This window comes from Gavia stellata, chromosome Z (assembly GCF_030936135.1).
Source record: "Gavia stellata isolate bGavSte3 chromosome Z, bGavSte3.hap2, whole genome shotgun sequence".
Taxonomy (NCBI): Eukaryota; Metazoa; Chordata; class Aves; order Gaviiformes; family Gaviidae; genus Gavia; species Gavia stellata.
Genome location: NC_082637.1, coordinates 89,319,342 through 89,344,392, shown reverse-complemented (window position 1 = coordinate 89,344,392; position 25,051 = coordinate 89,319,342). Strand labels below are relative to the sequence as shown.

General features: G+C 43.5%; 1 protein-coding gene across 1 annotated transcript; it reads left to right on the top strand.

Moving 5' to 3' along the window:
* The first annotated feature begins 632 nt into the window (after positions 1-632).
* DCAF10 (DDB1 and CUL4 associated factor 10) lies at positions 633-24,147 on the top strand. The gene is made up of 7 exons (XM_059833966.1): positions 633-745; positions 4,173-4,286; positions 12,620-12,817; positions 13,251-13,453; positions 14,234-14,344; positions 17,150-17,295; positions 19,247-24,147. The coding sequence occupies exons 1-7, from the start codon at positions 648-650 to the stop codon at positions 19,613-19,615; spliced, it is 1,239 nt and encodes a 412-aa protein (XP_059689949.1). The 5' UTR covers positions 633-647; the 3' UTR covers positions 19,616-24,147.
* The last annotated feature ends 904 nt before the right edge of the window (positions 24,148-25,051 follow it).

The following is a 25,051-nucleotide window of genomic DNA, read 5'->3' as shown; positions in this document are numbered from 1 at the left end:
TCTGCGGTGTGAGAGCTAATACACTTCATTACAGCCAGGTGTTCTGTACGTACTCTGCGCAGCTGGCGGGTTACCGGGGGTTGCCGGTTCCCTGGGCCTGGGGAGAATGGGGGCGGAGGAGGGGATCGGCTCTGCCCGGCCTGCGCCCCGCGGCGCTGTGTGCGCTCACGAGACCGTGAGCGGAGCCGCAGTGGTGGCGGGGGGCAGTTGCGGGGAGCCCAAGGCTGGGGGGCTGCCGCCCGCACCAAACGCGGCCTCCGGTTCCGGAGGGCGGCGGTCACATGGCCCGAGCTGCGCCGCGAGGGGCGGTCACGCGAGAGGGAGGTGACGCGCTGGGGGGGGGGGGGGGGGGGGGGGGGAGGAGGCGGGCGCGCAGGCGCGGTGCCGCCGGCGGAGGGCAGGCGGAGGCGCGGCCCGGCGATGCCCGCACCCGGCACGCGATGAGCGCGGAGGCGGAGGCCCCCCGGGCGGGGACTAGCGCAGGCGGCCCGGCAGCCCCGGGGCCCGGCTCGCCCGCCGGCATGGAGCCGGCGCTGCCGCCCGCCTCCCCGCGGGCGGTGCCGGGGGGCGGCCTATTCGGGTGGCTGCGCGGGCGCTGCCTGGGCCGCAGCGCCGCCGTGGACCCGGCGCGGGACACGTTCCGCGCCATGACCGGGTTGTACGGCTCCATCCAGCCCGCCGACTCCGTGTACCTCAGCACCCGCACGCACGGCGCCGTCTTCAACCTCGAGTACTCGCCCGACGGGTAGGAGCAGCGCGCGGCTCCCCGGCTCCCCCACGGGCTGCGCCGAGCCCGCGCTGCCGGCCGCGCCCGGCGATTCCGCTGCCCTGCGCTCCCCGCGGCCGACCGGCCCCCGTGGCTGCCTGCCTCCGCTCCCGCCGGCGCCGCGCTGGCTCGCCCTGGCTCGCACAGCCGAGCCTGCGGTGTCTGCGCCGGGACGGCGACCTTCCGCCCCGCAGCTGCCCGCTGCGGAGCACCTGGCTCGGCTGCGCTGGCTGCGGGAGGGCGTGGGGTTCCCCGGCCTGCAGGAGCCGGGCCAGGCCGGCGGCGCGGCTGTGCGCGCCGCGGAAGTCGCCCCCGGGTGCTAGACAAGTCTGGCGACCCCCTGCCCCGTCGCTCTCTACTTGGGGGGCCGATTTGTAATGACGCGGTATGGCCGTGGCGAGAGAACTGTGAGGTCTGAGGTGGCTCAGCTGGAGGAGCATCGAGACTGAAGCCGGGGAACCAGGGTTTGGCTTGGCTTGGCTTGGCTTGGCCAGGCCAGGAGGCCCTGGCGCTGTGCGGCGACTGCATGGCTCCGTGGGTCCAGCCTGCTAACCACTGCACAGCCGTCACGCCGTGAAGCTGTCACGTTGTCAGCCGTCTGGTTGGTGTTTCGCTCCCGGCTAGCAGCTGCGTTGCAGGCAGTAGGCACAGAACAAGACGGGTGGAGCAAGACAGCAGTAACAGGGCTCCCCTGGACAGGGTGCACTTCCCACTGCCCAGTGGCGTTCCTGGCTCCTTTGCGGTTCTTCCTGCAGCAGAAGGGGAGACAATGAACTGAGGCACAAAGTTGAGAACTGAGTGGTGGAACCGTTCCTTTAAGTCACAAAAGCGTTCATTTCAGAAGTCCTCAGAAACACAAGTTCCTGTTTGAAATGCAATACTTACTTAATTATTCATCTAGGGTTCTGTGAATATTGTGGGTTTGCACTGTCAGATGAGTTTAGAGGTGTCCTGCTGTACACTTGTGTAACAGTGTAGAAGAAAGCAAGTGGCAGTTGGACTCATTTAAAATAAAAGAAGTCCTGGCACACCAGCTTAAAGCAGACCAAGTTCAATTCAGAGATATTTGTATATTTGTGTCTGGCAGTATGCTTGTATGTGAGGTTTGGTTGATGTATGGGTGATTCTCTGATGGTTAGGCTCAGCTTAGAGCAGTCACATACCTGCCCTAACCTGTGCTGGCCAGACCCGTCCTGTGCTCTGGAGACTTCTGGTCTCTCTGTAGCATCCCTCAAGGGAACCGGCTGCAGTCAGTGGTGCTGTGTCCCTGTTCCTTGACCCTTCTGTCAGCTTCTGGGTCCTCAAAGCACTGTTCTGGGGACACGGCAGGGATCTTGCCTTTGGGCAGTGTGCGCGCTGCTGGTTACATCTGGCCTGCCTGTGGTGAACTGCTCCTCCAGGGCTCACTTTGCTGGCCGAGGGTCACTGGGGTGTGCTGCCCTCTTGCCATAATGTTGCTGTACTGGTCAGAGTTGTTGCAGCGTTGGGGGAACTTCTGAAGTTCCTGGAGGCCAGCTTCACTGATTTAGCAGGCCAAACTTCACTGTCACATCATTGTACTTAGTCAGGTGTTTTCAACATTTGTGAACCCAGTAAATGTCGATACCCTAGGAGAGGCTGGTGCAGAGGGTAGACAGTTGATGTTTTCTGTGCCTGTTGGGACCCTTGTGAAGTCTCTGCAGACATCTCTCTGGTCTCATTCACAAATAATGTGTATCCTGGACAAGGTCTTTGATTATTTTTTTTTTCTCTGAGAAAAGCTGTAAATGGATACATGGAGGTCTTCATGTGGGGAAGGTGCTTTTTTTAAAGGAGGTAACATCCTTGAAATTGTAGATCCTGGAAGCTGTTCTGGTTTTAGCAAATGAATTAGGTGATATAGTAAGATACTAAGTCTTGCTCCAAACTTTTCTGTCTTCAGAGTAGTAATGGTAGTGTGGTTTAACGTCTGTTGTGAAATTAATGTCAAACCCACGGATAACAATTAGCCATGTTCCCAGCCTGAGTCTCTGCTAATGCCCAGTATAGACTGGTGCCAGTGCTTTGCTATTGCTGCCTTTGACCATCACTTCCATAACAACACTACTGCATTTAGAAAACACCTTTTGTCAGAGAACTCTTTTTCTTTGTAGTTAATAGCATGTAATGTCTGATAGCAATTCCCTGACTTCTTGCTATTTTAAAAAGAAAAATTTTTAAATCTAAACTTTATATTATAAGCTTTTAGTGTCATCTAAATAGTCATCAAAGTCAGTGTTATGGAGGGATATGAGGAAACAGTACGTCTTTACCCTGAAGAAGTCAGTGGTTGCACTTCAGCACTGGCTGCATGTTATGAAGTGCTGGGGTAGCTGGGGTAACATCTGTAAAGGTCTTAGGGGAATACTGTCATAGTTGATAAGGGAGGGAGATTGGATGGGGTCGTTACAGTACGTTGTCTTCTTTAAAGAGGGTTAATGCAGTGACAGAATGTAAAAGGTAGCTTGCAGCTGGTTGGCTCACATGTGTGACTAGGCTGCCAGCACTTGACGCAGGCTGCACTCACTTCCTTTCTCAGTACAGCCTCTGTCAGACCCTTGTGTTTTGCAGAGCTCTTCGGCTGATTGTCTGACACCCTGAAAAGCAAACTATGGTGTCTCAGAACCCCCTGAAAAGTGTTGCCAGTGAATGGATGGAGGGAGACCATAACATGGGCACAGTCATATGGGAAATCTGCAGTAGAATTTCAGAGCAGATGCCTTTCCACTTACTCTTGGGTGCTGTTGTCTTTTTTTCCTCTTTCTTGCAACATTAAGCAAATATCCTCACATGAACAAAGCAGCAGGTTTCATGACAGCTCGATTCATCTCTTTTCCCAGACAGGGACCACAGAATTTGTGCACTCACTGCAGCGATGGGACAAATCACCCTTAAGTAACTTCTAAAAAAACCACTGATGCAAATACACTTAACTGTGTGATTCAAATAATGCCATCAATGGATCTATGAATTACATAGCTGTTATAAAACAACCAGCTTGCATGTTTAAAAAACGTGAATTAAAAGATCGTATGGTCTGTCCAGCAAATGCATCAGCTGTATATTAATTATGACAACAGCCAGGCAGGAGAGGAGCCATGGTCGCTCGAAAAGGAGTTAGCGAAGTTAACTTCTCCAGAACAAAACAACATGGTATTTTCTTCTACATTTTTTGTGTATTAGGTGCTTGAGAATAGGCATCTGCAAGAAGACAATAAAAAAATATAAACACTGCAGCAGATTCTTTGCAGGGTAAACAGAAAGCCAAGCTAAGTAATGGTGAAGCTGTGTTTCTGTGAGGATAGGAAATGGAGGTTAGCTGGATGCACACAGATGTCATTTCTTTTACTGAATACAAATGTTTCTGCTTTGCTCTACTCCCCTGCAGGTCAGTGTTGACTGTTGCTTGTGAGCAAACTGAAGTCCTGCTTTTTGACCCAATATCTTCAAAGCACATCAAAACTCTCTCTGAAGCTCATGAAGACTGTGTAAATAATATCAGGTAGGTCAGAAGGAATAAAAGACCTCATATTTTATCTTACCATAGATGCTTTTCTTACAACAGCATGATAAGTTTGTGTTATGTGTTTTCTTGGGGAGAGTGGGTTTTGTGAAGCCATTAGGCTGCAGTTTGCTTTGTGCCATTTTCCTTCTCTTTCATATTGGAGGTGGGCAGAGGCTGGAAAGGGGAAGAGGGGGAATCTGAAAGTGGTGGTCGTGGTATACAATGCTGGATGGTGGTTTTGTTGATGGAGGAGCTGTAGTTTATGGGAAGGGAAGAGGGTTAAGGTATTATCACCTGTTTTAGCTGGCCTTTGGAATGCCCAGAATGAACGCAGTAAATCAGAGCATAACAAGTAGTGTGTGATTTTGTTTGAAGTGTAAGTCCAAGACAGTAGCAAGATCAGTTATTTATGTGAGTATGGCTGGTATTTTGAATCGTAAGAGTAATTGCCGTAGTTGCGTAGAAATTTCCAAACAAAGATTGACTGCTTTAAATACAGGTATGATATAGAAGAGCTGGGAAAGTGAAATGGCTTCCGCAATTCAACTTAAACTCAGCCTTTATGGTTTAAGTCCTTTGCCTGTTTCTCAGGATGAAGTGGGATAACATCAAGTGCAGGAACCTAAATCATCAGTATTTTTGTCATGTAATGTTTTTCCTTTTCAGTTCTATTATTTTTAGCTGTTCTGGCTCTGAGGACAGACTTTCACATGTGAACTTGAGACACTTTTTAACCTTGTGGACAATATTGCAGTCTCTCTTCACTCAGATTCTCAAGGGAAAAAAACAACCCAAAAAACATACCCAAACCAAAAAAACCCAAGAAAACTGTAGAAGAAATCTGAGCATTTCCCCTCAAAAGAGCTGAATAAAATCTGGGGTGCCAATGTCTTTATGCGTTCTTCAGATAAATTGGTGTTTTTCACAAGCTGCCTGTCCTTTCTAGAAGAGACTGAAGTTTTACATCAGTTGGATGTCTTTCAGAAAAGCTGAAGTAGAAGCTGCGGCTCGTTAACACAAATAGAAAAGGAGATGTTAAGAACATGCTTTTCTGTCTTCTCCCAAGTGACTAGTGATAGAACGAGAGGAAATGGCCTCAAGTTGCGCCAGGGGAGGTTTAGGCTGGATATTAGGAAAAATTTCTTTACTGAGAGAGTGGCGAGACACTGGAATAAGCTGCCCAGGGAAGTGATGGAGTCACCATCACTGAAGGTGTTCAAGGAATGTGTGGACGAGGCATTGTGAGACATGGTTTAATGGGCATGGTGGGGTTAGTTGATGGTTGGACTTGATGATCTTACAGGTCTTTTCCAACCTTAGTGATTCTGTGAAATACAGCTAGCTTTTCACATGTCTTGCATGCCAGTGGTTGTCCTTTAAATGTGCTTAGTTTTTAGATAAAGCTAGATGAGAAATAAAGCCGTGTTATCAAGATATCAGAAGGCAAGGACAAACTGGATTTATTTTGATTTTTATACATCCTAATACAGTATCTGTGCCTTACATTCAAACTGTCCTTGCTAGGGTTTCAAGTGAGTTAGTCTGGATCATGTCTTACAAAAAGCATCCTGTTGCAGGCTCTTTGACCAGTTGACTGTCTCTGTTGCAGTCAGCTGTGCTGGTCTTGAAAATTTATCTCATTCCTTGGTTGAGAACAGCATTGGAACTTTCTGCCACTCTCTTCTCTTATTCAGAGGATCTCCTTTCTTTCCACTTTGGCTGTCTGCGAGGCTTTCTAAGTCTGTTCTTGGTACTTAAACATCTTTTTCTCTGTGTAGTTTGATTTACATCAAAATACCAGTACTACCTCCAAGCAGATAACTCTCAGATCTACTGTTAATCACCAGACTAAGGGCCTTCCTAGCAACATGTACTAAACTTTCTGCTTTCCTTCAAAATGGTTCTTAAAGCTTTATTTTGTCTTTGTAGGATAGTGGCATCTTTTTCTGTGTTTTCACAGAATCACAGAATCACTAAGGTTGGAAAAGACCTGTAAGATCATCAAGTCCAACCATAAAAAAAAAAAAACAAAGAACCAAAAAAAACCCCAAAACCACCCAGAAACCACAAAATACACCACAACCCACACCAAAACAACCCACCCACCCACACCACACAGCACCATGCCCATCTAGCCACATCCCACAATGCCACATCCACACGCTCCTTGAATACCTCCAGGGAGGGTGACTCTACCACCTCCCTGGGCAGCCTGTTCCAATGTTTCACTACTCTCTCAGTAAAGAACTTTTTCCTAATATCCAGCCTGAACCTCCCCTGGCGCAACTTGAGGCCATTTCCTCTTGTCCTGTCACTCGTCACTTGGGAGAAGAGGCCAACACCCACCTCACCACAACCCCCTTTCAGGTAGTTGTAGAGAGCGATAAGGTCTCCCCTCAGCCTCCTCTTCTCCAGACTGAACAACCCCAGCTCCCTCAGCCGCTCCTCATAAGACTTGTGTTCCAGACCCCTCACCAGCTCCATCGCCCTTCTCTGGACACACTCCAGCACCTCAGTGTCCTTCTTGTAGTGAGGGGCCCAAAACTGAACACAGTACTCGAGGTGCATGTCCCCGTTTGTTTGTTGTTATAAACTTAGTTACAAGGAACTTAACTATATTCTGTAATACGTGTTTAGTACAGCATTACCTGGACTATTGTTTCTGCTTAATGAGCAGGACTCCAGGCACTATACTACTACAGAAATTCCTTGTAATAAGCACCAAAAATAAATACTATTACCGCTATGCCCTACAACAGGTGTCTCGGAGGTATGTATGAACAGGGAAGCATGTAGTGGTCCTCTTCCAGTAGTCTCCCAGTTGCTGGGGATTTGTGTGTAATCCTCTGAAGCAGACTTTTTTTTTCACCTGAATTTGGTCAGGTTTTGAGCTTATTTAAAACTCTCCCATGGCTTAGCTCCATGGCACAAATGTGTTTCAAGGAGTATTTAATAGTGTTTTTAAAACTTGCTAGGTTAGTTTGAGGCCCTCTAGGTTTTTTGCTTTCTTTTCTTAAGTAGGAAGACCAGGAACAATTAATCTTTATTTATTTTCTCTGTGTCAGTCAGTTATTTATGCCTGAGTCATATGCACCTTCAATTACCTGTTTTTCAAGTGAATCCTTGTCTTGGTCATTCCCTATATGAAAGCTGTTGAATGCCATTTGTATCTCCCTATCTATTTCTTCTGAAACCTGTTTGTGGTGGGTGAAGCAGGGTTGCTTGTAGCATCCAAGATAAAGGCAAATGATGGATTTATACAGGCAAGAGGTATACTCTGTTTTACTTTCACCCTGAAAATCTGAAATGTTGGATTCTTCCCATTGTAGTTGGTTATTTTTCATTGGAGTTGTTGCTGTTTTTACATGATGTACCCTGGTTCTAAGTCTAAAAGATAAAAAAGCTGTGTCTAGGGGTAACTTACCACATGTCTCTGTGTAGATCATTCTTGCCTTACTATTCATGTGCAACTACTTCTGGTGTTTTTCAGATAGGTTTTCTTTTCCCTTTTACATCAGGTAGAGCTTTTTTTTCCAAAGCCTTCATCAGGCATGAATTCCAAACGTAAAACAGTATGCTTTGCCCTTCTAAAAGTAAGGGCATGCATAAATTGCAGAGGGAATGCAGTATGATAAACTTTGATCTGTGTAATGCAAACTAAATAATTTTATCCAGCGATTTTTCTCAGTGGACCAAATAACTTCTCTAAGTATGCTTTCAAATGAAGTCTTCACTTGGTGTTTTTGAAAAGTCTTGCATTTGCTTCAGTAACCTCTAGACTCAATTTATTCAATTTATTACCTAGCTATGCCTTTTTAGTGCTGATTCCAGCCCTTCTATCCCCTTCTGTCTGATGAAGTGTTTTTATATCAGATATTCTTTCCTTCTATAATCACTTGAAGGTGGTCAAGCTGCCTCATACTACTTCAGGCAGGAGTAATATATACATTGAATTTTCACTGAAGACCAGAAATTATCATGATAAAGAATTACCACCAGAACAGGTTAAGTACTTAACCTGATCAGTGTAGTAATGCAACTAGTATGACCCATATTCTTCTCCACTTTCTCATCTGCTCCTAATATGACATTAATGACAAACCTGTCATCTGTTGAGAAAGCAGAAACTCAGACCTCTTAAGTGCAGAACATACACAGTGCGTATGGAGCACTATGCATGTGATACAAATTCACTGCTGCATAAAAGTGTACTGTAGAACTGCAGGTCTGTAAAATACCTTGTGAAAGACAGAGCAGTAGGCTTGCTCTTTCCAAACTCAAAACACTCAAATCCTCAAATGCGCATCTGTATTGAAGGTGTCCATAAATTTGGGTAGCCTGTGCCACTTGTGCAGCCACTACTTCCAAATATGATCCGAAGTTCTCATCCTAAACAGTGGTCTGTGCTTGTACTTCGATATGCGTACCTGCTTTTGTGCATTTGAAAAGCCCAACTTCATGTGCCTGCTTCAAACACAGGAACTGTACTGTGGGGAAAGGAAAGGCAGAAACTGGGGAGCCAAAAGCCCCTTGCTTTTTGATGCAGACTGTTGAGACTGCCCAGGTGGTACAAAACCTTCCCGGATACAGGAGGTCTGCATCACTCCTCCTGGTTCCATAGCTGCTGTGAGCAGTGCTCCTAAGGCATTGTGGAACTGGATGGGCTGCAAAGCAAAAGATGGGCAAAGGTGGAGTGAAATTAAGGGTCTAGAAAAATGTGCAAACAGTGGCAGTGTTCAGATTTAAATCTAGTACATGTTTCCAAGATAGCAATACTGTGTGTAGTGTAAGCCATGTGGTTAGTAAGGCAAGCCGTACATTGGACAGTTAATCCAGCAGATTAAATATCTCAGAAAAGCACTGTTGTATGTCCTGCGTAAAACCACGGGACCAGCTTTTCACCATGCAGGCACGTGGTGTGCCTCAAGCATCCGTGCAGAGCTGTGGTCACGTCACAGAGTGGCAGGAGGTCTAGTTGGAAAGGGCCTCTGGAGAGCCATCATCTGTAACAGCCTTCTGGTAAGAGCAGGGCTTCAAGTTGCCTCACCAGCACCCTGATGAGCCTGGCACTGAGCATTTCCAGCATGGGCAGTTCCACCGCTGTCCATGCCAGGCTGGCTAGGCAGGGTGTTTCTGAAAGCACGTCCCTGTTGATTGACACCTACTGCAGGCTTTGCGACAAGCGCGGTCTTCTGCCTGTGCCGGTGGGGTAAAGATCTGGTGAGAGCTTTCAGTCAGGACTGACTACATCGGATGCCAAGTGACTATGTGCAGTACAGAACAGCATCAGGCCTGGTGGAGGGTAAGGTGTTCAGGCGTTAGGTAAAGGAGACTTGGACACCATGTGTTTCGGCTAAACTAGTGGGATGACTGGCCTGGTTGAAGAGAGAGCTTTGAATGGAACTCAGGAAAAAAAAGAGAGTTTCTGACCTTTGGAAGAAGGGTCAGGCATCTCAGGAGGACTACAAAGATGTTGTGAGGTTTTGCGGGGAGAAAATTAGAAGGGCCAAAGCCCAGCTAGAACTTAACCTGGTGACTGCTGTGAAAGACAATGAAAAATATTTTTATAAATACATTATCAACAAAAGGAAAGCTAAGGAGAATCTTCATCCTTCACTGGATGCGGCAGAAACATAGTGAAGTATTGAGGTACTTCATGCCTTCTTTGCCTCAGTCTTTAATAGTAAGACCAGTTGTTCTCCAGGTACCGAGCCCCCTGAGCCTGAAGATAGGGACGGGGAGCAGAATGAAGCCCCTGCAATCCAAGGGGAAATGGTTAATGACCTGCTACCCCACTTAGACACCTGCAAGTCTATGGGACCAGATGGGATCCACCCAAGGGTACTGAGGAGGCTGGTGGAAGTGCTCACCAAGCCACTTTCCATCATCTACCAGCAGTCCTGGCTAACCAGGGAGGTCCCAGTGGACTGGAGGTTAGTGAATGTGACGCCCAACTAAAAGAAGGGCCGGAAGGAGGATCCAGGGAGCTACAGGCCTGTCAGCCTGGCCTCGGTGCCGGGGAAAGTCACGGAGCAGATCATCTTGAGTGCCATCACGCAGCACATACAGGACAACCAGGCGATCAGGCCCAGTCAGCATGGGTTTATGAAAGGCAGGTCCTGCTTGACTAACCTGATCTCCTTCTGTGACCAGGTGACCTGCCTACTGGACAAGGGAAAGGCTGTGGATGTAGTCTACCTAGACTTTAGTAAAGCCTTTGACACCATTTCCCACAGCATTTTCCTGGAGAAACTGACTGCTCGTGGCTTGGACGGGCGCACTGGGCGGGTAAAAAACTGGCTGGATGGCCAGGCCCAAAGGGTTGTGATGAATGGAGTTAAATCCAGTTGAGGGCTGGTCACAAGTGGTGTTTCCCAGGGCTTGGTACTGGGGCTGGTCTTGTTTAATATCTTTATCAATGATCTGGACGAGGGGATTGAGTGCACCCTCAGTAAGTTGGCAGATGACACCAAGTTGGGTGGGTGTGTTGATCTGCTTGAGCATAGGAAGGCTGTTCAGAGGGATTTGGACAGGCTGGATCGATGGGCTGAGGCCAATTGTATGCGGTTCAACAAGGTCAAGTGCTGGGTCCTACACTTGGGTCACAACAATCCCGTGCAATGCTACAGGCTTGGGGATGTTTTTTGGGATGGTGGTGTTTTTGGTTTTTTTGGTTGATGGTTGGACTTGATGATCTTACAGGTCTTTTCCAACCTTAGTGATTCTGTGATTCTATGAGTGGCTGGAAAGCTGCCCATCAGAAAAGCACCTGGGGGTGTTGATCAACAGCCAACTGAATATGAGCTGGCAGTGTGCCCAGGTAGCCAAGAAAGCCAATGGCATCCTGGCTTGTATCAGAAACAGTGTGGCCAGCAGGAGTAGGGAAGTGATTGTCCCCCTGTACTCAGTGCTGGTGAGGCCACACCTCGAATCCTGTGTTCAGCTTTGGGCCCCTCACTACAAGAAGGACATTGAGGTGCTGGAGCGTGTCCAGAGAAGGGCGATGAAGCTGGTGAGGGGTCTGGAGCACAAGCCTTATGAGGAGTGGTTGAGAGAGCTGGGGTTGTTCAGCCTGGAGAAGAGGAGGCTGAGGGGAGACCTTATCGCTCTACAGCTACCTGAAAGGGGGTTGCAGAGGTGGGTGCTGGTCTCTTCTCCCAAGTGGCAAGTGATAAGACAAGAGGAAATGGCCTCAGGTTGCGCCAGGGGAGGTTTAGATTGGATATTAGGAAAAATGTCTGTGTTCACTGAAAGGGTGGCCAGATGTTGGAACAGGCTGCCCAGGGAGGTGGTTGGGTCACCATCCCTGGAGGTATTTAAAAGATGTGTGGATGAGGTGCTTAGGGACATGGTTTAGTGTGTGGACTTAGGAGGGTTAGTTTTACAGTTGGACTTGCTGGTCTTAAAGGTCTTTTCCAACCTAAACGATTTCTGTGATTCTGTGGTGTGTGCCGTACAGAGCAGCAAGGCTTAAACGCAGTAGGGGGCTTCCAGTAGGAATAGCAAAAGATGATCTTTATTTTAAAAGCCTCCTTTGGGTGCAGGGAGCTTATGTCTGCAGTGGGGAAGAGAGGAAGATTTACAGAATAGTAGGGGAAGAACGAGGGTGGATGTGTGGGTAGAAATGAAGAGAGTAAAGAGCAGCATGGGTTTAATTAATTATGAGCTGATAGGATCTTTTGTAGTCTGAAACAAAGGTAGAATTGCTGTGTCTTCTGGTGCTGCCTGTCTGTAGTAGCAGAAGGATCTGGCAAAAATGGGGAAGTTGAAAAGCATAAATTACAAACAGTCCAGTCTAGCAGAGCTCTGTTGCAGAGACTGCCAAACCAGTCAATGGGAATATCTTGCCAGTGGTCTAAAAGGTGACCAGTCCTAGGAAATTTGTGTCTTATAAAGACTTGGTAAGTTTATAGCTGAGTATTGTCCAGATGGGTGACTGATTTAGTTACCACGGGGATTCTGTATGAGCGTTTGTTCCATTGGTGGTTTGGTGGTTGTGTGATCTTTATGTGAGTCATTAAAAAAAACCAAAACACACCCACCCCCCCCCCCCCCCAAAAAAAAAAACCCAAAAAAAACCCAAAACCAAAAATACCCCAAAACTTCTGCTATGCTTCTGTGGGTTTACTAGTTTGTTACTACAGATGTACTACTGATTGATATGCCAACAATACTCTTTTTTAATGGAACTGTTTTATTGGCAAATATTCTGCTGTATGTTAATTTTTTTGTGTGGCCACTCTGTTTCTGTGTTAGCTTAAATTCCTGCTTAAGAATATTTAAATTAGAAAAGGCACTAAGCAGCCACAGTATTTCTCTCCCATTTTCAGGTTTCTAGATAATCGACTGTTTGCGACTTGTTCTGATGACACTACAATAGCACTTTGGGATTTGAGAAAGCTGAACACAAAAGTGTGCACTTTACATGGTCACACCAGTTGGGTTAAGAACATTGAGTACGATACCAATACGAGATTACTAGTAACGTCAGGGTTTGATGGAAATGTGATCATCTGGGACACAAACAGGTATGTGGTTGTGTTCGTGCTGTTACGTTTCTAGAACACACAAGGATAGGGTTCTTCTGTACAAGACGGAAAACCTGCTTCCTTGAATGGTGCTATAATGCATTATTAAATACTGTGATTAGTTTATAGCCCTTATCAAGAACTTGCATCACTTTTATATGGTTATAGTCCAGTAGCTAAAAAGAGAGCTTTTCTTGCTGATATGCCAAAATGTAGTTCTTCTTTTTGAAAAAGTTCTGTCTTCATTGTTGTGGTGGTATGAAAATGTGACTTCTGCCATTTCATTGAAATCTGATTTAAGTAGGATAAAGACAGTACTCAAAGTTTTCAGATGAACAAGGATACATAGCACATCTTGGACTCTTCTGGACATTATTAGGGACTTGAGTGGAAGCTAATTGCAGTCATTTCTTGTGCTTTTTTTGCTGTCCAGGTGCACAGAAGATGGATGTCCCCACAAGAAGTTTTTTCACACCCGTTTTCTTATGCGAATGAGGCTGACGCCAGACTGTTCCAAAATGTTGATCTCAACCTCCTCTGGATATCTTCTGATTTTGCATGACCTTGACTTAAACAAATCTTTAGAGGTTGGCAGCTACCCAATTTTAAGAGCTAGGAGGACTACATCAAGTTCAGGTGAATGCTTGTGGAAAAGTCTGTGGCAGGTTCTGTGTTAGAGGTGTTTCATAGGATACTCTTAGGTAGCAAAAGAAGGCAGAGGTGGAGTCAGATTCTGCCAAGGAACTCTTCAGCACGGTACCTGCTCTGTTGTTCAGGGGTCACACACATCTGTACCGTTGAGTGGTATGTTCTGACTTGGTGAAGTGTCTAGGGCGATTTTTGGTATCAAGACTTCAGCACTACAGGATATAGCACCTGTGGAATTTTGTCACCTTGAGCTGGCAGTCTCTAGCTTTATTTTTCTATTGTCCTTGGGCCTGTAATAAAATAAACATAACACATGTTGAGTGGGCTGACTGTGTGAGCTCCAGCAACTACTAATGACTGTTGTGTAGTGGTGTGGTTGCTCTGAAATTTCACTGCTTGCTTTCTCCTGCTTTGTGGCAGTAACAGAGCAAAATACTGACAGAAATTCTGCCATTTGGGGTGTCAGGATATAAAGGCAGTGGCCTGGGGAAAAATTCATGCCCCAGCTTCTAGTAGTGACAGTGCATAAGAAAGAAGGAATGCAGCTTGCCTCTTATTCCCAGTGGAGTTTGTTGTGCTGGCAGTTTTATTTTTATGATGCACAAACAGAATGGTACTTTTAGAGTATAAACTGACATTTGAAAAGTGTTTTCTTAACAAGATGCCTTACCCTTTACTTAACATTTCAAAGGAGGGTTAAGCGAGGGACATGCATACTAAGTGGGCTGTGCTTAGCTGTTTTGTTCACATGGCTGATGCTGTTTGCAGATGTAACATCATCAGGTTCGTCCGGTCCTCGAGCTGTTGGTTCACCTTGTCACCAGAATGATTCAGGTCCACTGTCTGAGAAACACATGTCACGGTCCTCCCAGCGAGAAGGTAGGAAAATATTTTTTAAAAAAAGAAAAAAATCATGGACTTTGACTCATTGTATCCAGAAGAGGCCAGAGTATAATAGTGAAAAACTGTGGTTTTGTCTCTGTGACTTTTAAAAGAATAGTGTTGCTATGACTTCTATTTAAACCAATAAAATACGGTTGCACACCAAAGTCTGGGGATCTAATCAGGTTTTTTCCAAGAAATCTGATAACAGCAACAAGATCTATATTTTATATTAGTCCATTATTGTTACATAGAGGTGCTCCCTTTTCCTTCTGTTTTTTCTTCAAACAAAGTTTGTGTGAATGAACTTTAGGGGGGAAAAAAAAAAACAAACAAAAAACAGAGCAGAACATAGCTGTGTTTTGCTTTTTGTTTTCCTTAATGATGGGAATATGTATCTGCAGTTTCTCCATGAGGAGTCAATAGCATGGAAAAAGAGTATGCAAACAAGTCTTAAACGTGGACAGAGTGTTTTACGAAGTTCTGAATACAAACCAAGTCCTTCCTAACTACAGAGCTATGAAAACTGAAGACCCTGTGATTAGCAGGCTTCCTCTGAATCTGGGATACACTTTCAGAGAGTCAGTGTGGGCTTGGCAAATTGGTAAATACTTTGTGAATCACATGCAATTTAAAATAAGAATAATGTTAAGTTTTAACTACTCATGGTTGCGAGATCCTCATGTTACCGAAAATCGTAACCAAGAAAACTCTCCAAACCAAATGATAGTTTAGAAAGCCGACATTGGTTTATTGCAGCGCTGGGTGCATGGGGGATCCTTCCTCCTAGCATGCACACCCAGTTGAAATCATGACAGGTATTTAAACAGTTAACAAAGTTAGTTACGCCTACTGATCCCACCCTTTAGCTAACTATTGGTTAGGATCTTTCTTACTTCATCTTAAAGATACAGTTCTCTTTTAATTCACTACGCATGCCCAGAGAGTAGGGGGCTTATTTGGGTTGGGGGCTTTTCTAGCTAGGAGGTGTGGTTTTTAACATTATAATGAGGTAGGTCAGCCTTAGGGCACCCGTTCGGGGCGTTTCACTGACTTGGCTGTTTGGCCAAGTCTCAAGTTTGCATATCGGCCATTATCAGGAGACCTAGAGGCTATATCAGGTGCTAGATCTACTTTTGTCTCCAGGTAGACAACGTTAACATAACCCAATAGAGCTAATCGCCACAGCCAGCCTGTTTCCGGGAAAACTAATGCATATTTCAGTTTGTGTGACGCAGTATCATCTTAACTCATCTGTACAAAGTTTGCACAAAGGGATCTGGGTTTTTTGTATGCTAACTAATTTGTTTAAGTCTTTGGTATCATTCCCCCCTTTGGAAGTAGTTAGATTTTCTTACTACTTCCATATATTTTTCTCGATGGTTCTCTTAGTACAACTTATACAGGTTCCTATAATAATTACAATTATGACCACATAAATCATTATCCACGGAGTGACTCCTTCAAGCTTGACAGCTGGTAGGCGGTGAGTAAAATCTGGAAAGGTCCTTTCCACTTCTCCTTCAACGGCTCATCTGACCACATCCTCAGATACACCCAGTCTCCAGGTTGATATTGATGCACAGGCACATCTAGGGATAGCGATGCGCTCACAGTGACATACCTGTGGAGAGAGGACAGAACCCTTCCCAGAGAGATAACATATTCTTTCAGATAATGTTTTCCTATGATTTCAGGATTAACTCCTGTTTCTGTCACCTGACAAGGTTTACCATATATGATTTAAAAAGGACTAACCTTTTCTTTAGTTCTAGGCTGGATGCATATTCGTAGCAAAGCTAAAGGTAAAACATCCAGCCACTTTATCTGAGCCTCTTGGCAAATTTTACTTATCTGTCTTTTTAGGCTTTGATTCATTCTTTCTACTTCCCTATTTGATTGAGGTCTCCATGGGCCATGGAGATCCCATTTTACCCCTAATGCTTTAGCTAAACTTTGAATGGCTTCTGCTGTAAAGTGTGGACCCCTATCCAAAGATAGTCCTATGAGTACCCCAAATCTCAGTATTATTTCCTTAAATAACATTTTTGCTACTTCTTTTGCCTTGTTGGTGCGACAAGGGAAAGCTTCGGGCCAGCCTGAAAAAGTATCTATCATTACTAAAAGATACCAGTATCCATTTTGCCGCAGTAATTTGGAAAAGTCTATTTGCCAATATTCTCCTGGACTGTTTCCTGTCTTTGTTACCCCTGGTAAAGGTCTTCGGGGTAAGTGAGGATTGTTATTCCAGCATAATTCACATTTCTTCACTATGCTTTTTTTTTACTATGACAACATACTTATGAAAGGAGGTGGCTTATCTGGATGCCAGGGCATGACTTACCTGTGAAAAGCTTTCTAGGGGTGAGGGGGAGAAGGGAGGCAAGCTGCATACAGCTGAGCAGACTTTGGAAGGAATTTGGAAAGGACATCATACAAGTTTGAGAACCAGTAGTTCTTACAAAAAAACCCCCGAAGTCTAAAGAGTGTTAATGACAGTGAAGAGTGTACGTGTGGAAAGTTAACTCTGACTTAGTTCACAATATGAGGTGATTTAATGCAGGTATTGGAAGGCAAATTTCAAAAAAGCAGCTATTTGAAATCAGGACTGAGTCCATTGGTATTAGCTTCAGTTGTTCATATAACTTCTCTTTTGATTTATCCTTTCATAAAGGTGTGGTCTTTTCTAGCAGTCAGATGCAAACATCACACGTTTGACCTAGTTTCAGCAGTAGACTGATGAGAGAGTTGAAGATCAGTGTATAGACTTCACTGAGACTTACAGTTGACTTCCCCTTCTAGGTGGATCACCTAGAAATAGTCTGGAGGTATTAACACCAGAGGTTCCTGGAGAAAGAGATCGAGGCAATTGCATTACATCACTACAGCTACATCCAAAAGGGTGGGCTACGCTTCTTCGGTGCTCAAGTAATACAGATGACCAGGAGGTAAAACAAATACATTTTTTTAAAAAATACGTTGAGTAAGATGTATCAATCATACAACTATATTGAAAATTGTATATCAGTCATTATCAGGAGACCCTGATAATATTGGGAGACCCAGAGGCTCCTCCAAGGTGCTACATCTCATTATACTGTTTATCTCACGGTAAGCAACATCACCATAACCCAATACAGTGAGTGACCACAGCCAGCCCTTTTCCAGGAAAACTAATGCATATTTCAGTTTATGTGATGCAGTATCTTCTTAATTTGTCTGTACAGAGTTTGCACAAAAGGGTCTGTTCTTTGCATGCTAACTAAATTGTTTAAGTCTTTGGTATCAGGGGTATCAATGATTTTCCTGGCAGAATCCATTTCAAGCCTTTACTTGAAGTACTAAGTCATAAGACCAGCTAGAGCTCATCTGCAACTTGGAGATTTCACTCCCCTAAATACTACTTTAAAGACGTAATGGCAGACTTTAAGGCCAGTGTTAGATTATGTTTCCCCAGATTCTGTTTGTGAAGTGTCACATAATAGCTGCTATAGTGCACTGGGACCCTGTTTTAAGACAAACAAGCAGTCTGTCATGCACTCAGAAATAATGAAAAAACTTAATGGACTGTATACAAAAAGCAAGAGCCTGCAAGTTTTGTTTGGGAGCACTTGCTTTTGAAGATGTTCCAGGTTAACTCAAGTTCACTTGTAACTTAAAGCCCAGCCAGAGCCTTCAGAACACCTAGATTCCACCAGATGGTCTTCTTGCAAACACCTTTTTTTCCTAGGGTTATTTCAAAATCATTGCTGTGACAGTTGTGCGCACCACTCTTGTTTTTAAGACACAGAGGTTTTGTATTTGTTTTCCAAAACCACAAAGAATTCTTTGTAATACTTGACCAATAACAGACAGTTTAGTTAACTTGATAGCTGATGTAAACTGGGGTTGGGTTGGTTTGGGGTTGGTTTGGGGTTTTTTTCGTGGGTTTTTTGTTTGTTTATTTGTTTGGGGTTGGGTTGGTTTTGTTTGTTTTTTTTTTTTTTCAAGAAAGCCACTCTTTGTAATGGTAACCTCTTACAGACATGTAGAGGACTGAATGGAAGCTTAGCAAATTTGTTGTAAATTTTAATGTGGATTCTGTAAACTTACAATCAAACCACTATACAACACAGAATTTTTTGAAAATGCAAATATTATATTGGGTTAGTTGATACTGACAATTGACCTTGTTATAATTTCCTGTACTTCTAGTGTCTGCCTTACTCTCTTCTATTAATATTCAGTAGTATTGTTCCCTTTGTGTTTATTTCAGTAGAATACATGGAACAGAACTGAGAACACTTCTTTTGTCTTGTGGCTGAAATTGAATCTTTCGACACGATACAAACTTTGTCATAGAGCTGTTTTTGCATTTGGTTTGAGATTAGATGATTAGATTACACATTAAAATCCCTAGCTGTCTCACAAGTAACAAGCTGCCTATAGAGCTGTTCATAACATTCGTTCGGAACTGTATTTCCCTCTTGTTTCAGGATTTCTTTCCTTTTGAAGTTAAGAGCACAAAACGCCAACGGTCAATTGTAAATTACAGCAGGCTGAGTTCTACTTTATTCTAGATTTCATTTAAATGTTTACTAAATTAGAGCAGACGCATGGCCAAAGGATTAGACTTTGCTCTTTCCAGGTAAGAACTAGATTTAAAAGATTATATCTAGCATCCATTTAATTAAAAAGGCAGCTTTAATGCCAGACAGCTGTTTTGCTTAGTTCAAAGCAGAGGAGATGCCAAGGAACTGGCCTGGTTTCAGTGTTTGATAGTAGATGCTTATCAAAGAGTAGATAAGCAATAGCATTCGTCATTCCTGTGTTAGCTCACTTAACATGCAACAGGAGGGAATGAGTATTTTCAGTGCTTTACTTTTCTTTCAATGTTCCTTTCTCTGCCTTTCCCTTTAGTGGACTTGTGTCTATGAATTCCAGGAAGGAGCCCCTGTGCGCCCTGTCTCACCTCGTTGTTCCCTGCGATTGACTCATTGCATTGAAGAAGCCAATGTGGGCCGGGGTTACATCAAAGAACTTTGTTTCAGTCCCGATGGCCGGATGATTTCATCCCCACATGGCTTTGGGATCCGCTTGTTGGGGTTTGATGCACACTGCAGTGAACTTGTCGACTGTTTGCCCAAAGAAGCCAGTCCCCTGAAAGAAATCCGTTCCCTCTACTCTCACAACGATGTGGTACTGACAACCAAGTTTTCTCCAACACACTGTCAGATTGCCTCGGGGTGCCTTAGTGGACGTGTTTCTCTGTATCAGCCAAAGTTCTAGGCACATCTTGCATCAACAGGACCTTCAGATGTTTGTGGTTTTTTACTTCAGTTTAGTTGAAGTGTGTTCTTTCTGAAATATCTAAATCCAGATAAGATCATAGTTACTATGATCTCTGAACACAACAGTGGAACAAGTTTCCAGCCCAGCACTGTATGCGTTCTCATACTGCATCCACAAGTCTGCTTCCATGCGCTGTGTTTTCAGCCTTCCAAGCAGACCTCTTCTCCTGCTGATCCTGTGCCATCAAGTCATTGTTCTTGTCTGTTTGTACCATAATACTTGTTGATAATTTCCTTCAATGCAACTTGAAGTGGGCTATTTGAAACAAATGCAGAGGGGGCAAGGGTAGCAGTTCAGCCTAAACTTGCCCAGGCTCCCTGGGTACGACACCTCCTTGTTCCAAAGGAGCTGGACTTCCTCATGTACACTTCCTTGGCCTTTTCTGTTGCCGAAACTGCTATATGGTGATTATTAGATAATGAGCTGCTTTTCTCTGTAACTAACACAATTACTTACTGCCACAAAAAGCAAAGAAAATTTCGTTTTCATTCATATATTAATTTGGTTGTTTGTGATTGGCTAGAAGAATAAGTCAAGTTTCTATAATGTTTTGCTGCAGTTAAAACATTTGGTTTTCTGTGATTGCGTATATTGTGTTTATTGCCAGAAGGAGGAGGTTCTGGATGGAGATGTAGCTGCATTTTTTTTTCCTCAGACAATTCAGTAGGAAAAGACTGGGGCAGGGAAGCAGGAGTTGACTGGGTGAAGACCCTGCCCTGTAACCACTGCAGGCAAACTGCTTGGATGTTTCATGCAACGCGGGGTGTCCTTGGTTGGCCTCTGTTGGGCTACTTTGACTCCTCAGCCACCAGGGTTTCTGTTGTAGGGAGCTTTCCACATCTGTAACATAAACTTTCATCCCACGTTTGAAACAACACTGCAGAATTTTCTGCTGATGTTAAGGCTGTGTCCCACCTGTCTGTACTTCCACACCTCACCTGCATCATTGCTGTGAGAGGAATTCATCTAGGACGTGTCTGTAGTATCACCAGATAAGCCTTTCTTCACGTGTACTGTCAGTTTGGGAATAGATTAAAAGCATGCCTATCTACAATAAGTTCTATTTGGATTTAACCAGGCTTATTATAAGATGTGAGAAATGTTAATGTTCACCATTAAATCACATATTAAGTATGAATGCCAAGTTCTAGCCCTCAAGTTAATATAGCTAACCTTGTAAATGCAGTTATTTCAGTCTCGTACCTCCATATCAGTTTATAATATTCTCATCACTTACATGTTCCAAGATTATTTTTTTTCGTATTTCACCAAGGTTTTGCTGACCAATCACACACTCAATTCAGTAGGAAACTTTACCTCAAAAGGACTGTCATATTTTGGTGTTCAGATTCACTATCTCCAGCTCGACAGAGCATGCTTTTTAAAAGTTGACTGCTATAAAGCCTTTTGGAAAATACATGTTTGGGGAAAAAGAAGACTTCTGTGAAGATGAGATAGCTGGAAATACATAAGCCTGACGATCCTCTTACAGTTTCGAATTTGTGTAGGTAGTGTATTCTGGGTGTTGATGGAGAAGTCACTGAAACTTAGGGCTCCTCTGCATTATGAGAAAAAAAATCTTAAATTTCCTCTTTTGGAGTATTTCTGCAGTAATACAAAGCCTTCAATATAGGGTATTTGGTAATCTGAGGACTACTTAATTACTCCTGCACTGGGTTTTCATCATCTCTAGCAACTGACTGCTAAAGGACTACATTCAAGTTGTCAAGTATGTGCAGCTGACAAGACTTTCTACTGTTTGGTAAAAGTTCTAAACTTGCTATTCTTACGGGTTTTTAACAGAGTTGTTTGATGATGGTGTCTCAATAGGCTATCATCCCAGCTGGAGGAGGAAGAATAATTTTTTAAGTAAATATACTCAGTTAACTTAAAATGCAAATAAATGCCCATAGTCTTCTGAGATAGAAACTCATAGGTTGAAATGTTCCATAGCATATCTTCTGAGCAATTCTGGTGTTGCTGAAGCTATTGTCTTGAACTCAAAAGTAGACTGATGAAATTGTAAATTAAGGGAGTTGCCCCGTTTTCTACAACACTGACTCAAGTTCAAACACTTGTACCTTTTGAATGCTTTTGGAACTGTGTGCAAGGAACACAATTCATAAAAAGGTATTTTTTCACTTTAAGTTGATTGGCCAAGCCATGAAAAAAGGGGCCTAGTGACTGAGTGAATAAAATATGCAAGTGTATCTGAGATCAGTTAGAAATACATCACTTCCATTTGCACCCAGCTTCTTTTGTATGCGTATAACAGCCTGCGAACCTGAACCTACATCTGGGCCAGCTTGGATTTGTTGGTTTGTTAGAAACAGTTGAGGGGGACTTCCCTTGTCTGTGACTTAAAGCAAGGGAAGTTAAGTGTGCAGAAAACTTGAGGACAGCTGTGGAATACAATATTTTTATGCAGAGGAGGAGCTAAGCTACAAGGAGTTTTTAATTGTCCAAGCTGTTTGGGGAAACCAAACCAAACCAGTAGCAGTGTGTGGCAAAACTTCTGGCTACTACATTCTTGACATGAGTCCAGTGGAAGTGCTAAGTTTCCTGTTGCTGAAGTATTTTGAAACAGAATGCAGTGTGACTGTATGAACACTTGCATTTTTCTGCACTCCCCTCCATTGAAAGTTGTGGCCTGTTAGTAATATAAGAAACAGGTCTCCTCTCATCCCCGCGCTGGACCATGATGGCTTTTTCCCTAAGTACTCGTTCTCCCTGCTTCTAGGCTGCTGTTTTCTCATCTTACTTAATGTTCTACTGAACATCATTAAAGGGACTACAGGTAATATTTTGAAGAAATCTTAAATACTGTTCTCACAGGCTTGAACCATGTTCATTTTGGAGGTGAAGCAGCACTCATGAATTCAAAGCAGTTCTTGGGTCTGTTTGTTTGTTCATTTGTTTTCATAGCTGGTTTTGGTTTTTCCTATCAGAAATTCCTTGAACTGGTAGATTGCTTGTGACTTTAATTCTATGCCTGTTAAAATGCACTGAGTGTTATTTTTTTAATTCTACCTCATGATACGTTGTTTTTTACCAGAGTATTGTGCTGAAGCATTGGACACTAACTTTTCTGTATGAAGAACTGTTACTCCAAAGTCACACATGCCATCCCATCTAGAAACTACCTGCAATGCACAGCACCAAGAGTGGTGGGTTGACCAGCCCTGCCCACCTCTGGAAACCAGGGCCACTGAGCAGGAGTGTAGGACTGATGCTAAAAGTTGACCTGGTTAAGGGGTTTGATGATACGTTGATGCTTTTGTAGCGTGTCCAGCAGATGCATATTAAGATGGATTCTGTCCATGTATGCTGTAGAAATGTTACCTAGTTCTTCTGGTTACATTTGTAATACGTTTGAATTAGAGTAAGTACCTAATCTTATATTTTGATCATTTGATTACTCCTTTTTAACAATACTTGGAAATTTTCAATGAAAGTTAATCTATTTTACCTATGAAGTTCACATAACACTTAACTGAAACTCTTCCGTAGTTTATAACTGATACGCTTTGCAGTTGCATCTTGGTGGAAGGAGTGATTTTCAGTTCTCTTTCTGAATACCTTGCCTTACTGAATTAATGAAGTAATTTGTTGGTGAGCTTTGGATTATTTCTAGATAGCCAAAAAAAAGGTTTATCTTACTGTTATGTTTCACAAGATGAGTTCTTAACCTTCCAGAACTGTATAAAACTGTCTGAAACAAATATAAGAAAATGTTTCAAACAGTAGATGAAAGTCTGCACTAACAGCAAGTATGGTAGTGGCTTATACCAGAGGTTTCTTTAAACTGGTTTACTTTCAACCACTCAAGTGTTACATCACTTGGTAAATTTTACAGTAGTTCTACTGAAGATAGAGCTCTCTGTTTGACTGTAAAGCATGCAGTATGTTTTTTAAATGCATGGTTTTGTATTCATTAACTTCTATAGTAAAAGAATTCCTCCATTCACAGCATGGCTGATCAGCAGAAACAGATAAACTGCATAATTAAGATCTCTATAGGAATGTCAACGAATAGCAGCATCTACAGGAACCAAACTAGTGTTTGAAGCTAGTAATCCTTTTGTAATAGTCCAGTGACTGTATGTTGTGGGAGTAAATGCATTTTCTGAGTAGTCCATTAGAGGTCAGTCTTTAAATCACTGAAGCACTGTTAGACATTTGTGGGGAGTGGGAGAGAAACTATTAATGGGACTATACAGTGACATTCATGTATATGTACTTTCTCTGTATGAGGGGTGTGTGTGTGTATTTCAGTATCTATACAGCCACGCGGCATCAGTCCACTTGTCAAACATGGGTAGTTCAGGGAAAAATGTAACCTCCAAACAGAACTATTGGGGATAGGAAGAAAAGCACAGTGATACAGACAGACACATACACATTTGTTTGCACTCTTGGAGTCTTGGTAAGGACAGTTTGATTGCCTACTACCAGAATTAGAATGTAAACATCAGGTTTTTCTGGGGTTTTGGGGAGGGTGGGGGAGTTGGTTGATTTTGGTGGGGGTTTTTTGTTTGTTTGTTTGGGGTGGAGGGGTTTAATTTGGGTAACACTGATGTGGAGAAGGTCCTGACACCATAAAACATGGGTCTGTTACTCTATGAAACGTGAACTCTGAGAAAAAAGAAATACACTTGCCAAATGAAAGCTTTTAAAAAAATCTAGTTTACAAGATTCTAAAATGTTGGAGTAAAAGGAAAAAGTCGACAGCCCATAATATTTTTGTCCTGCAGGGAAAAGAAACTTCTCATTTCCTGATCTTAGTCAAAGGTGCATTTTTCTTAAGCACGAAGTATCTTCAGTTAAGGTTTTTAATACAAGAACAAATTGTGCATGTAGAATATTTTGAAATACCTGAGATTTCATAGTAAAAATTGTAGCCTTTTAATACAGTATAGAAAGTATCAGAACTGCTCTGAAAATATTGTACTTGCAGCCGTACAGTAACTAACTATTTGTGGACAGTTTTTCTTGCTTGCATAATAAATTAAACATTTAATAATTCAATGAATTAAAATCTATTTTAATGTATTTATCTTACACTGAGCTCTGTTCTGTAATGCTCATTGGTTCTTGCCTACTCCTTACAACTAAGAGGGAAAAAATCCCCGTGCTTAGAGCAAAACAACGTCTATGCGCCGGTCTCTTTCCCTCCACAGTTTTCTTTGCTACTGCCTTACCGTCAAGCATGCTTGTGAGAAGAAACAGCTCACTCACAAAGCCTAGAAAGCAGGACATATGTTGGGGCTAGTATGGTAGTTACAAACGAAGTGTAATTAACTATTCCACTGCCTAAAACAGTACCTGTGGGGGTAGAGAGCACCTTTTCTTCAAACAGCAAACCCTTGAAGG

What these genes read in the sequence shown, in the direction of transcription:
- DCAF10 (XM_059833966.1), top strand. Translation starts at nt 648, where the DNA reads ATGACCGGGTTGTACGGCTCCATCCAGCCCGCCGACTCCGTGTACCTC. An exon ending in ATCATCTGGGACACAAACAG is followed by an intron (nt 12,818 to 13,250) that starts GTATGTGGTTGT and finishes TTTGCTGTCCAG; the next exon opens with GTGCACAGAAGATGGATGTC. An exon ending in GAGGACTACATCAAGTTCAG is followed by an intron (nt 13,454 to 14,233) that starts GTGAATGCTTGT and finishes TGCTGTTTGCAG; the next exon opens with ATGTAACATCATCAGGTTCG.